Raw genomic sequence first — 15,000 nt, forward strand, 5'->3', positions numbered from 1 at the left:
TATGTCTTGATGAACACAGAGCAATATGTTCTTATGTCTTGATGAACACAGAGCAATATGTTCTTATGTCTTGATGAACACAGAGCAATATGTTCTTATGTCTTGATGAACACAGAGCAATATGTTCTTATGTCTTGATGAACACAGAGCAATATGTTCTTATGTCTTGATGAACACAGAGCAATATGTTCTTATGACCATGTGGTTTCCATTGTAAAGAGGACAGTATGAGTGTGTGTGTGTGTGTGTGTGTGTGTGTGTGTGTGTGTGTGTGTGTGTGTGTGTGTGTGTGTGTGTGTGTGTGTGTGTGTGTGTGTGTGTGTGTGTGTGTGTATCAGTGATACTTACCTCCTGAGAGAGGAAGGGGATGATCTGAGCACAGATGGCACTGAGACGCTTCACAATCTCTGCCTGCAACACACACACACATATACACACTTCAGTCTTATCTTATGTATCATACAAGGTAATATAGTACATTATTCATTCCCTTAGGCCCGTAATATGTTTCAGGGAAGCAGCAGGAGCAACACAAACATACATCAATGAATGTACAGACTCTTCATCCATCCCTTACATCTCACATCTTGTATAATAATCAATAATGTCATTGAGGTTAGTAGGCATGTGATGAAGGTGGTTCGGTGATGAGTAACCCTTCCCCGGGACCTGAAATCTTAGCACCTCAAGCTCATGCCTTTAGCTCAGCGGGCTAACACAGTCATGTGGCATGCAGGTGCCCTGGGTTCCAACCTGGTCGACAACAAGTGCATGAGAGAGAGAGAGAGAGACAGATAGAAAGAATAAGAGGCCGCAAGAGAAAGAGAGAGATAGTGAGACAAATGAGTGAGTGAGTGAGAGGGAGAGAGAGGCTTTAAAAGGCCAGCTGCGTTATTAGTCTCCAGTTTTAATACGGCCTTTCAACACCCTCCCTTTCTCATTTATCTTTCTCCTCCTCACTGCATTCAATGCCATTATTTCATCAATTATCTCTCACTTGCCAAAGGCCCATTGAAAATGCTCTTTCTAGGTGAGGACATCGAATTGTGTCTTCTACACATGGAGCCTAACAAACACACAACACAAACACATAAAATGTCAATACATAATGTACACAAATGAAAGAATACAAATGCATGTGTACATGCACACACTCATTCTGTTGTCTTCCTCACTCAGGCATTCTCTCGGTCTTTAGCAACCTTTATTACCCTATTCATCCCTTTCCTCCCATCATCTCCCTCCCTTTTTCCTCCCTTCCTTCCTTCCTTCCTTCCTTCCTTCCTTCCTTCCTTCCTTCCTTCCTTCCTTCCTTCCTTCCTTCCTTCCTTCCTTCCTTCCTTCCTTCCTCCCTCCCTCCCTCCCTCCCTTCTTCCTTCCTTCCTTCCTTCCTTCCTTCCTTCCTTCCTTCCTTCCTTCCTTCCTTCCTTCCTTCCTTCCTTCCTTCCTTCCTTCCTTCCTTCCTTCCTTCCTTCCTCCCTTCCTTCCTTCCTTCCTTCCTTCCTTCCTTCCTTCCTTCCTTCCTCCCTCCCTCCCTCCCTCCCTCCCTCCCTCCCTGATGGTTCTCTATGTATTTGTGTCCCTCCATGGATCCACTCCAACACATGTTTCTGACACACAGAGGGAGACAAACGAGAGGAGAGGACAGTGACTGACAGGGTCTGATACACTCACACACCTGTCAGAAACAGCCAGCCCCATCTCAATGCAAGGCCAAATTCTACAACACAGCTCTCTAATAGATACAGCGCTCCGTTCGAAGGGGAGAGAAAACCTAGTTAATGATATAATGTGGGCTTGTGTGCATGCTGACTGGTGTGTGTGTGTGTGTGTGTGTGTGTGTGTGTGTGTGTGTGTGTGTGTGTGTGTGTGTGTGTGTGTGTGTGTGTGTGTGTGTGTGTGTGTGTGTGAGTGAAAGTGAGAGAGAGGAAGTGAAAGAGACAGAAAACAGAGTAAGCGGGAGGAGAGAGAGAGATACATTCAGTATTGATAGATAACTAATGTTGTGTTGCTTAGTGAAAGCCTGTAAAGGGGGTATGGGGGGGGGGGGCAGGAACAGGGATTGTATACTCCTATTGGCCATGAGACAGAGTGGGGGTATTCTTACTGGACTGTCTACAAGATACTGTATTGATACTGTGTAACATTAATACATATAGCTAGACCGAGAAACTACAATCATTTAGTTGTTGACTAGCAATGAGCTGTTCAGAGAGTAGACTGCAGCCACTGGCATCCCTCGACCAGGCAGCCAACCCAGGAATTCTGATTCCAGATCAGTGCGGATGACCTGCCTCTGTTCTCACCAACAACACAACCATGGCTGCAACTGATCCTAGATCTGTCAGACCAGAGTCTTGGCAGCCTGCTTCAAACAGAGCTCAGCACTGCTTCCTCTCCCTCATCTCTTTCTCCCTCTCTTTCTCTTCCTCCAGCGTAGGCCAGGTGTCAGCAACAACAACATGGACTTGTTGGGGAGAGCTCTGCCAAAAGAGTGCATAAGGGAGTTTTGGCAGGGCTGTGGATGGAGGGATGGGTGGATGGATACAAAGGAGGAGGAGAGGGCTGGTCAATAAACACCTGAGGATAAATAGTCTGCCAACAGAACACTGCTGCCTCTTTGTTTGGCGGAAAGAGGGAGAGATGAGGGGGAGATGAGGGGGAGATGAGGGGGAGAGGAGAGGAGAGGAGAGGAGAGGAGAGGAGAGGAGAGGAGAGGAGAGGAGAGGAGAGGAGAGGAGAGGAGAGGAGAGGAGAGGAGAGGAGAGGAGAGGAGAGGAGAGGAGAGGAGAGGAGAGGAGAGGAGAGGAGAGGAGAGGAGAGGAGAGGATGTTAGTCTATATTAGGCTACATTTAGAACACAGCAGCAAATCACCCTAAATTCCTCCAAAATGAGAGAGGAAGAGAAGATGGATGGATGAGAGGGAGGACAAGGACACAGTTCTCTGGAGGCTGTGGAGCACATCAGTCTGTCACTGCCTGAGGGGGACACACACACAGTCACACACACACACACACACACACACAGTCTGCACAGCTTTACTCAGCGTGCTCCCCCATCATCAGATCATTTCACGGTAATAATTAATACAGTGAGCTGAAACACAGGAGTCATTACTGATACTCTGAAACTAATGCAAGTGGATGATTGGTATGACATAGACAAGCTGCAGTAAGCTTTCTTGGAGCACTTACTTTATAACATGATGCAAAAGCTTTGCTAAAAAAGTTGAATGTGAATGGTGTGGGCTCGGCTAGGTTTGCATAGTGAGGATGGGGGGGTGATGGGGTTGCGATGGTGCCCGGTGTATTTGGGCACTGCCAGCTGTGTCTTTCCCTGAGCCCCAGTGGGGCTGTGCTGGGTGAGAGTGTGTGGTGTGTGTGTGTGTATGTGTGTGCCGCATGTGCGTGTGTGTGAGTGTTTCATTTTATATGTGGGTGCGTGCCTGCCTGCATGTGTTCAGCAGTCCCCCTAGTCCCCCTCAGCCCTGTAGCAGCAGAGAGAGAGAGAGCAAGTGCCCCTGGCCAGACAGCCCTAGTCTAGCCTTATCTCCCTCCCCCTGCTGCCTAATGGAACTGCTCTCCTCTCTCTGCAAACACTTCAAGGCAAATATTAGTAACCAGTGATGCACTAATCAGCCACTGATTGTGGTCAAAGCCACAGAGGTATTCAATAAAATAACTGATCTCTTCCTCCCTCGTCTATCACCCCTATTCTCTCTCTTACTCTCCTTTTCTCTCCTGCTCTATTCCTTCCCTCTCCTCTGTGCACTTAGACTCTCTGTCTGTCTCTCTTTTTTTCTCTCCCTTCCCTCTGTTCACATGGTCTCTCTCTCTCTATTCATCCTGTTCACGAGCCCTCCCTCCCTCTTTCTTTCTCTCCCTCTCTCTCTCTCTCTCTCTGGGCAGAGTGCCAGCCTCTCTTCCTGGCGCTGAGCCAGCACCCCCCCCCCTCTCCTCTCTGATTGATGGCCCCTCTATTTGGGAAGAGGAGGAAAAGAAACACAGAGAGAGGGAACGAGGAAAGGAGAGCAGTAAAGCACACACACACACGCACACGTAAACACACACACACGCACAATGAAAAACAAACAAACAAACAGAGCAGAACAGAACAGAGCACACACACACACACACACACACACACACACAGAGAGAGATATTGACACAAGAAATATTGAAATGCTTTCAGAAAAGCAACAGAGCCCACCATGAGAGGCATGGAGCATTAAGACAGAAACACAGACAACCCCCGCCATACACACACGTTTATCCTGTACATACGACTAATACATCTTGAAACACACACACACACACACACACACACACACACACACACACACACACACACACACACACACACACACACACACACACACACACACACACACCCTCTCTTACTAAACCAGATATAGAGGCTCTGTCAAATAAACAGAAAAAGACATACAACACTCTCATTCATGCATGTGCACACACACACACACCTACGTACAAACCACACACACAAGAATACACACACATAAAATATACACACACAAGAACACACATAGAGCGGCGCTTTAGCAGACAAAGAGAAGCCTTTACGGGACATCTGTGAAAACGCAGTCCTGCGGGCAAATTTCTGCCTGAGTCCCAGAGTTCGGGTTATTTTTAACAATATCTCTCGTAGGCTCCCCAGCAATATAATGCGCTTACCCATTACTCTGACATTCATATTCACACACTGCCAGCTTGCCAGCTTACCAGCTTGGGCTGACAGACTGCTACAGCTTTAAACTCCTGTCCACCACAAAGCAATTATACAGTACACAACTAGTCCCATACACTGGCCACACACACACCTACACACACGATTGCAGTGCACATACACACTGTGGAAGCGCACATACACTTTGGTAGTACACATACACAACTAATTTTTATTTGTGTCTGAAAGGCACTGGAGCGTACCGTTCACAGTTGGGGATCTGCACAGACACACACACAAAGCAAACAGACACACACACAAAGCAAACAGACACACCACGCAGGCGAACACAGACGTTCGATAATGCTTTCGGTCTCACACACATATATGAACAGGCATGCATATGTGCCCACACACACCTATAGACACACACACACACACACACACACACACACACACACACACACACACACACACACACACACACACACACACACACACACACACACACACACACACACACACACACACACACACACACACACTCGTTCATACACAAACTCCAGGACATCTGTAGCTACTCAGAGGACTTTTGATCGAGTGACAAACCCATTAGGCTAAAAGGCTAGCTCCCTGGGAATGAATCACTCTCTCTCTCTCTCTCTCTCTCTCTCATTCCAACATGATTACATCACTCTCTCTCTCTCTCTGCCTCATTATTCACAAATGAGCTCTGTTACACATGCATGCACTCACACACTCCTACATCAAAGACACACACACACAGCACATATGCTATAACATGTGCAAAGAGGGGTTGCACACATCGGTGATCACACACACATGCTGTGCACACACACAGACACACACACACACAAACACACACACACACCGAGGGACGTTTGACCCGTCCAAAGCCTCCTCCAGCTGACCCACATACACCCCTCATCCTAATCCAGCTCTTTAAATAAACAGAGAAAAAAGCACTGAACCCACTAAGATCAAGCCTGGATTAAAGGATGGAGGGGAGGAGGAGAGGAGGAGAGGAGGAGGAGGAGGTGATGGTGGTGGTCGTGAGAAAGAGGGGCGAGAGAGAGAGACCCAATCCTATTACAGGCAAATCAGTGTGTTGGAAATGAAGGCATTAAAGCAAAGCCCATCTTCATCTCTCTACCACACACAGCTCTGGATTCAGGTTATAATGCCATCTTCATCTCTCTACCACACACAGCTCTGGATTCAGGTTATAATGCCATCTGCATCTCTCTACTACACACAGCTCTGGATTCAGGTTATAATGCCATCTTCATCTCTCTACCACACACAGCTCTGGATTCAGGTTATAATGCCATCTTCATCTCTCTACCACACACAGCTCTGGATTCAGGTTATAATGCCATCTTCATCTCTCTACCACACACAGCTCTGGATTCAGGTTATAATGCCATCTTCATCTCTCTACCACACACAGCTCTGGATTCAGGTTATAATGCCATCTTCATCTCTCTACCATACACAGCTCTGGATTCAGGTTATAATGCCATCTTCATCTCTCTACCACACACAGCTCTGGATTCAGGTTATAATGCCATCTTCATCTCTCTACCACACACAGCTCTGGATTCAGGTTATAATGCCATCTTTATCTCTCTACTACACACAGCTCTGGATTCAGGTTATAATTCCATCTTCATCTCTCTACCACACACAGCTCTGGATTCAGGTTATAATGCCATCTTCATCTCTCTACCACACACAGCTCTGGATTCAGGTTATAATGCCATCTTCATCTCTCTACCACACACAGCTCTGGATTCAGGTTATAATGCCATCTTCATCTCTCTACCACACACAGCTCTGGATTCAGGTTATAATGCCATCTTCATCTCTCTACCACACACAGCTCTGGATTCAGGTTATAATGCCATCTTCATCTCTCTACTACACACAGCTCTGGATTCAGGTTATAATGCCATCTTCATCTCTCTACCACACACAGCTCTGGATTCAGGTTATAATGCCATCTTCATCTCTCTACTACACACAGCTCTGGATTCAGGTTATAATGCAAGCTAAGCACAACCAGCCGAGGCTGCGTATTAATATGCATTATATGTACACATAGAAACATGCACTGGGCTGTCTGGGCAGACAGCTAGCGGTAATTAGGCATGAGCGAGCAAACACACACACACACACACACACACACACACACACACACACACACACACACACACACACACACACACACACACACACACACACACACACACACATTTATTATGCAGACACTAGAGCACACACATTTTGTAAACCCTCTCACTCTCTCTCTTTCTCTCGCTCACACACACAAACTCTCAGCTAAATGACGTCCAATAGAATAATGTATGGTTCGTTCTGACCAAGCTCTGACTGTTGTTCTGGTCTGGGTCTGGCACTGAGGGAACAAACAGATAAAGAATGAGCATATAACGAGAGGTTTGTCCTTCACTCTGCGCCAGATTGCTGTGAACCTCTCAGAGGAACGTGTCTGTCTGTCCGTTTGCATATGCCTGTCCATTGCTTGTCTATTAAACCTTATCCTTGAATCCAGCATTTCCACACCTTGGGCAAATTCACAATTGCCTAACACGCACACGCACACACACACACACACACACACACACACACACACACACACACACACACACACACACACACACACACACACACACACACACACACACACACACACACACACACACACACACACACACACACACACACACACACACACACACACACACACAGACACTTCTGTAGGCCTATAACTAGCCTTCTGTAGGCCATTATCACTTACTATATCCACTGAGCCTTCTAGACCTGACTGCATATATACATTGCCGTTCAAAAGTTTGGGGTCATTTAGAAATGTCCCAATTATGTTAGCACAGCTGAAAACTGTTGTTCTGAATAAAGAAGCAATAAAACTGGCCTTCTTTAGACTAGTTGAGTATCTGGAGCATCAGCATTTGTGGGTTCAGTTACAGGCTCAAAATGGCCAGAAACAAAGACCTTTCCTCTGAAACTCATCAGTCTATTCTTGTTCTGAGAAATTAAGGCTATTCCATGGGAGAAACTGCCAAGAAACTGAAGATCTGGTACAACGCTGTGTACTACTCCCTTCACAGAACAGCGAAAACTGGCTCTAACCAGAATATAAAGAGGAGTGGGAGGCCCCGGTGCACAACTGAGCAAGAGGACAAGTACATTAGAGTGTCTAGTTTGAGAAACAGACGCCTCACAAGTCCTCAACTGGCAGCTTCAATAAATAGTACCCGCAAAACACCAGTCTCAACGTCAACAGTGAAGAGTTGGGATGCTAGCCTTCTAGGCAGAGTTGCAAAGAAAAAGCCATATCTCAGACTGGCCAATAAAAAGAAAAGATTAAGATGGACAAAATAACACAGACACTGGACAGAGGAACTCTGCCTAGAAGGCCAGCATCCCGGAGTCGCCTCTTCACTGTTGACATTGAGACTCGTGTTTTGCGGGTACTATTTAATGAAGCTGCCAGTTGAGGACTTGTGAGGCGTCTGTTTCACAAACTAGACCCCAAACCTTTGAACAGTAGAACTATGAACAGAGTGCCTTGCAGGCCAATATCCTTGAATACAATATTACATCACTGAATATAGTATGTAACTAGCCTTCTGCAGACCTATGTACAGAAAGTATTCAGCCCCTTGACTTTTTCCACATATTGTTACGTTACAGCCTTATTCTAAAATGTATTATATTGTTGTTTTCTCATCAATCTACACACAATAACCCATAAATACAAAGCAATAACAGGTTTTATATTTTATTTTTGCAAATTTATAAATACAAAAAACTTAAACATCATATTTACATAAGTATTCAGGCCCTTTACTAGTACCTTGTTGAAGCACCTTCGGCAGTGATTACAGCCTTGACTCTTCATGGGTATGACGCTACAAGCTTGGCACAACTTTATTTGGGGAGTTTCTCCCATTCTTCTCTCTCAAACTCTGTCAAGTTGGATGGGGAGCGTCACTGCACAGATATTTTCAGGTCTCTCAAGAGATATTCGATCGGGTTCAAGTCCGGGCTCTGGCTGGGCCACTCAAGGACATTCAGAGACTTGTCCCGAAGCCACTCCTGCGTTGTCTTGGCTGTGTGCTTAGGGTCGTTGTCCTGTTGGAAGGCGAACCTTTGGTCCAGTCTGAAGTCCTGAGGGCTCTGGAGCAGGTTTTTATCAAGGATCTCTGTACTTTGCTCCGTTCATCTTTCCCTTGATCCTGACTAGTCTCCCAGTCCCTGCCGCTGAAAAACATCCCCACAGTATGATGCTGCCACCATCACGCTTGACGGGAGTGATGGTGCCAGGTTTCCTCCAGACGTGACGCTTGGCATTCAGGCCAAAGACTTCAATCTTGGTTTCATCATACCAGAGAATCTAATTTCTCATGGTCTGAGAGTCCTTTAGGAGCCTGTCAAGCGGACTGTCATGTGTCTTTTACTGAGGGGTGGCTTCTGCCTGGCCACTCTGCCATAAAGGCCTGATTGGTGGAGTGCTGCAGAGATGGTTGTCCTTCTGGAAGGTTCTCCCATCTCCACAGAGGAACACTGGAGATCTGTCAGAGTGATCATCAGGTACTTGGTCACCTCCCTGACCAAGGCCCTTCTCCCCCGATTGCTCAGTTTGGCCGGGTAGCCAGATCTAGGAAGAGTCTTGGTGGTTCCATACTTCTTCCATCCAAGAATGATGGAGGCCACTGCGTTCTTGGGGACCTTATATAGACAGGTGTGTGCCTTTCCAAATCATGTCCAATCAATTGAATTTACCACAGATGGACTCCAATGAAGTTGTAAAAACACCTCAAGGATGATCAATGGAAACAGGATCCACTTGAGCTCAATTTCGAGTATCATAGCATAGGGTCTGAATACTTATGTAAATAAGGTATTTCTGTTATTTATTTTTAATACATTTGCAAAGATTTTTGCTTTGTCGTTATGGGGTATTGTGTATGTTGATGAGGAAAAACATTTATTTAACCAATTTTAGAATAAGGCTGTAACGTAAAAACATTTAGAAAAAGGAAAGGGGTCTGAATACTTTCCAAATGTGCTGTATTTCACTGCATATTCAACCCCTGTACTGAGTCTTCGTTTGGACGCATATCCGTGAGACTTCTGAGAACGTATAGCATGAAATATATAACTAGCAGTCTGCAGACCTAAAACATCACGTGTTGATATGACTTAATTTCTGCCAACATATACTGTATATCACTGAATAAGTAAACCCAGTCTACTAGTCCTTCAGTGGTCCTACATACAGTATCAGTGGTGCTCCCCTATCTTTCAGCCAGTGATGCAGACAAGTGGAGCACACCGTTAGCTGTGTTCTGATCTAAAGCCACCATAATGCGATAGCTGATCACTGATCACCATCTCCACGGCAGGAAGGGAGGGGAAAACAGAACACACACACAGATAGATAGTATCAGATCAATTAGTATCAGATCAGTTAGTATCAGATCAGTTAGTATCAGTAGCCCTGTTGGCAGCTGGCCCATTCCCTCCAAATCCTCTCCTATACACTCCCTCCCCGATCAGTAGAAGCTAAAGGGACTCTTGACCCTTGTAGACAGCGAGTGACCGCGATGGCTCAATTAATGGCAGCAGCACATGAGATGGCCCTGTGCGTGAAAATGAGGAGAGTAATGGCACACGACTAGGGCTGGGAAGAGAGGAACTAAGAGCAGATACTGCTAAATGTATTCATGATTCATTATTCCTCGCCAGAGCTCAAAGCTCCCCTTGTCGTTTCTCGGTGCACTCTCGCTCTTTTTTTTCCTTCTTTCACCCTCTCTTTCTCTGGTTCTCACTCATCCTTCCTCTCTATCTCTTTTCTCTCTCATATCACACTCTCTCTATTTAACTCCCCCTCTCTCTCTTTTTTGCTCAACACCTCTCTCTCCCCCTCTCTTTTCACTGTCTCAGCTTTCCTCTCCCTTCTCCTGTGTCCCACCCCCCTCTCTCTCCTCAGCTGCTCTCTCTTCCTCTCTCTCATTCCCACCTTCCCTTCCCTTCCTCCCCTCCCTCTCCCCCTCCCTCCCTCTCCATCCCTCCCCTCTCCCTTTCTGGAGTAGTACAGGCAGATCTCTGTTCATGTCTCCTCTGTGGTGACAGTAGAGCTTACAGTGGAGCTCTGCCCTGCCTGCCTGGCTACTGGCTAATGGCCCCCTTTCACTGCACACTCTGTGGTTCTGGATCTGTTAGCTCTGGATCTGTGGTTCTGGGGCTTGGTTTCACTGGGGCTTGTTCTGCTAGCCTTGGGTCTATCGGGTTCTGCTAGACCTGGGTCTATCTGTGGTACTGGGTCTGTTTGGTTCTGCTAAACACCATCAGACATTTTCACTGCTGTCCGTGACGCCGGAGTAGAAGCCTGGAAGTCACCTTGAATGAAGGCGTCAGTCAAGTGGATAACGCGCCACAACGCTCACTCTGCAACAATGTGCCACATGTCTGTCAATGGCACATTAGCTGGAAATGTGAGGAAAAGACAGGGACATGGGGTGCCTGCCAGGACTCTGCTGCTCATGACGCACCCACACACATATGCACACCACACACACACACACTACTGTGACAAACACACTCTTTCAGATAGTACGAGAAGTACTGCAATTCATGCATATGAAACGCACACACATAAGAGCCACAGTGGACAATTAAAAATGAACACACACACACTCAGTTTGAGGGTGTGTGTGTGAGTGTGTGTGTGTGTGTGTGTGTGTGTGTGTGTGTGTGTGTGTGTGTGTGTGTGTGTGTGTGTGTGTGTGTGTGTGTGTGTGTGTGTGTGTGTGTGTGTGTGTGTGAGATCGAGAAAGCGGCTGATGTCAGGGAGGGCTGAAACGGATGGTGATTGTGGTGTTTGTCCTCCGCTGCTCCCTGTAAAGACCATCACTGAAGCAGACCAGACAACACACACTGTAATACTGACAGACAGTAACATCTCTCTTACCTGTTTGTGCATCTCAATGTTCAGCCCATAGGACATCTCATAGTACTGCAGAGAGAGAAAACAACAGCATTCAATAAGTATACAGAGGTAATAGATCAAATACTGTATAATCAAGGGATCAATCGTGTGTGTGTGTGTGTGTGTGTGTGTGTGTGTGTGTGTGTGTGTGTGTGTGTGTGTGTGTGTGTGTGTGTGCGTCTGTTTGTGTACGCATGGTGGAAATGTGAGTGTGTGTGTGTGTGTGTGTGTGTGTGTGTGTGTGTGTGTGTGTGTGTGTGTGTGTGTATGAGGCTGTTTGTCTCTCTCAGCGCCAGCGTGGGTGTGTGTGTGTGTACACACAGTAATGTGCAGTAATAACTTCCATCCAGGGCTGGAGAGACAGGAGGATCAGTCATTGTGACAAAGCCAGTCTCAGTAGGCACATGAACAGCAGCGAGAGTGAGGACCATCAAACCTGACTACGGACACTCTCTCTCTCCTCTCTGTTTCTGTCTCTTCTCTCCCTCCCTGAATCTCTTACTTTGTCTCTCTCTCTGGCGTATCTGTTTCTTCTCCGTCTCTATTGCGCACAAACACACGTACCCTCTTCTTTCTTTTGTCCATCTCTGAATCCTCTCCTCTGGCCCTCTCCTCAGCATCATAAAAGCCATTTTCTTCTCATCATGTCCTCCCTCCACCTCTCTCTATTATCTCTCATTTTGTTTTACCATTCTTATTAATTCACCCTCTCTCTTGTTCTCTAACCATTCTTAATAATGCTCATTCTCTATCTTTCTCTCCATCATAATAGATACTGTAAGTAGAGTACCGAGGACCAGTATGTTAATGTAGTGGTATACTGGACAACACAAGCCTCTTCACAGAGCAGTCTGTATAGAGGAATAAGAGCTATGTAATGATTTTGTAAATAGGCTGAAAGTCACTGTATAAGGTTCTATGGGGAACCAACATGGCTGGACCCATGCAGAGAGGTGAACAATGTGGGAATGGAGTACTGTATAGTCCACATGGACTTAGGAAAGATAGTTTTAGGAGAATGTGTGTATGCATGAGTGTGTGTATGTGTGTGTGTGTCTGTGTGTGTGTGTGGTGGTGAATTAATGTAAGATAAAAATACCATCCACACATGATCTATATCCCCAAACACACTGTACTGTGTTACCACAAGGAATCCATCCAGCTCAATCACACCAAAAAACATGTCATCTTTAAACAGTCTATATTCTCATTCATATTATCTACACTCATTCATTTGAATGGCATATGTTCCTATAACACTGCTCCAGACATTCCAAGGCCCCACTGTATCATTCTCAGTGATATAAAAGAATGGCCTTAAAATCCCCATGCAGGCTTATGATCTCAGGTGAAAAACCAAGCTAAGCTAGGTAAGAGCCCCAACACTACACAACACTACACAACAGCAGCAGCAGGCAGCCACAGAGCTGTTATCAAGCCTGATCTACTACAGACAGACAGCAGAGCAGAGTTGTTGTAGCGTTGTGCAGGTTTGTCTGTTCTGTTTCTTAATAGCTTCATCTTTCCCTAGCTGCCTGCCAGCCCCCCCCCCCCTTATATAATCTCTCCCTCGTGTCAGTGCATTCTCATTGAGCGCCGTGTGTATAATCCCTGGTATGTGCGTGCGTGTGTGTGCGTGCGTGTGTGTGTGTCAGTCTGGAGCAGATTGTGCCCAGTATGTGGCGGATGTGGCAGAGGCTCAGCCCGGCGGAGAAACAGTAAGCCAGCCTGCTGACATCGCTCACCCAACCACCACAACGAGGAGGGTGTGTGGTGTGTGTGTGTGACTGTGTGTGTATCAGTGTGTATGAGAGAGCAACAGACAGACAGAACATGAGGGAGAGAGAGAAAGGAGTGTGTATGTGTGTCGCGGTAATGTAGGTTTGTCTGTGAATGTGTGTTTGTGTGCATTTACTTGATGGCGTTGATCAACCATGCGTTTGGGTGTGTGTGTGTGTGTGTGTGTGTGTGTGTGTGTGTGTGTGTGTGTGTGTGTGTGTGTGTGTGTGTGTGTGTGTGTGTGTGTGTGTGTGTGTGTGTGTGTGTGTGTGTGTGTGTGTGTGTGTGTGTGTGTGTGTGTGTCTGTGTGAGGGTGTTGGGCCCTCAGGCTAGACCCTGCTGGGTCACTGTAGTGAGACGATGTCTTTCATTGGCTAACTAGTCCACAGCCATCAACAACATCCACCCCCTATCAGTCTCTCTAGCCTTTAGTCTGACATACAGACACACTGTGATTTGAGCAACCAACTATAAAGCATTCCTTCATTTCATTCAACCAGCTGCAGCTCTTTTCTTTCTCCCTCTCTGCTGTTCATCTCTCGCTCTCTTCTTCCATTCATCTCAGAGTGTTTGCGCTCTCCTTTGCCCTTCCATTTCACTGTGAGTCATTGTGTTGAGTGAGTGTCAGAGTGTCTCGCCAGCCAGCCTGTGTCTTTACTATTCTGTTAAGGCAACCTCCAGACTTAAGAAGAAGCTTTGTGGAGTGCATCTAATCCAAGGTGATTTGGCTAAATGGGATGTGTGTGAGTGCCTGCACGTAGACTGCATTGTTCATCAGCGTCCCTCAGGTGTGCCTGTCTCTTCACTTCTCCATCTCCTCCCATACAGACAGATACTATCAGTGTGTTAGTGTAATACATTATTAGAAAGCGCTTCTCACTTATCCTTAAGACTAGCCAGATCTGACTTTTAGCTTTGCATTAACTCCACATAGCGAAGTAACTAAATCCCTAAAAGTAGATTTAGGACAGAAGGTCTTTACATCTTGTTTCATTATCAGAGTTGGAGAAATATGACCAAATCCCAACCAAAATGGATTGACCTTGGAGTGGCCTTTCTTATTGGGCCTACGAGGGGCTTATGTTGATGGTTCCCCAGCAGCCGATCTGTGTGAATACGTGTGTGTTGCTGTGCTCCTCCATGTTACCAGACAGTTCAGACAGGTTTAAGACTCTTAAAACAGACACAATCCTCAGCTACATCTGGCTCCTGGTTTTTTTCCCACTAAATCGTCAGCTCACAGTATCATATGTCATAGAGACGGTTAGCTTACCGGGGAGCAATCATTTTACAATTCTATCCTCATCCCTCTCTCTCTCTCCCTCCCTCTCTCCCTCTTCCTCCGCCCTGGTTCTCTCCTTCCTCCCCTCCCTTCCTCTCACACTCCCTCCATCTCTCTCTCCATCTCTCTCTCTCTCTGGAAATCTGTGACTTTTATGTTCCTGAAGAGAGAACAGTGTGTCAGGCTGAATCAGAC

At 46.3% G+C, this 15,000-nt stretch overlaps 1 protein-coding gene across 2 annotated transcripts in view; it reads right to left on the minus strand.

The window, feature by feature from the left end:
* LOC106613800 (transducin-like enhancer protein 4) overlaps positions 1–15,000 on the minus strand; it is a 77,275-nt gene that overhangs the window by 31,290 nt on the left and 30,985 nt on the right. For both annotated transcript variants that reach the window (XM_014216421.2, XM_014216420.2), the window contains exons 4-5: positions 11,727–11,771; positions 349–411 (exon numbers count right to left, since the gene is read on the minus strand). In XM_014216421.2, coding sequence (XP_014071896.1) covers positions 349–411; positions 11,727–11,771 — 108 coding nt within the window. The remainder of the gene's footprint in view (positions 1–348; positions 412–11,726; positions 11,772–15,000) is intronic.

This window comes from Salmo salar, chromosome ssa10 (assembly GCF_905237065.1).
Source record: "Salmo salar chromosome ssa10, Ssal_v3.1, whole genome shotgun sequence".
NCBI classification, from domain to species: Eukaryota; Metazoa; Chordata; class Actinopteri; order Salmoniformes; family Salmonidae; genus Salmo; species Salmo salar.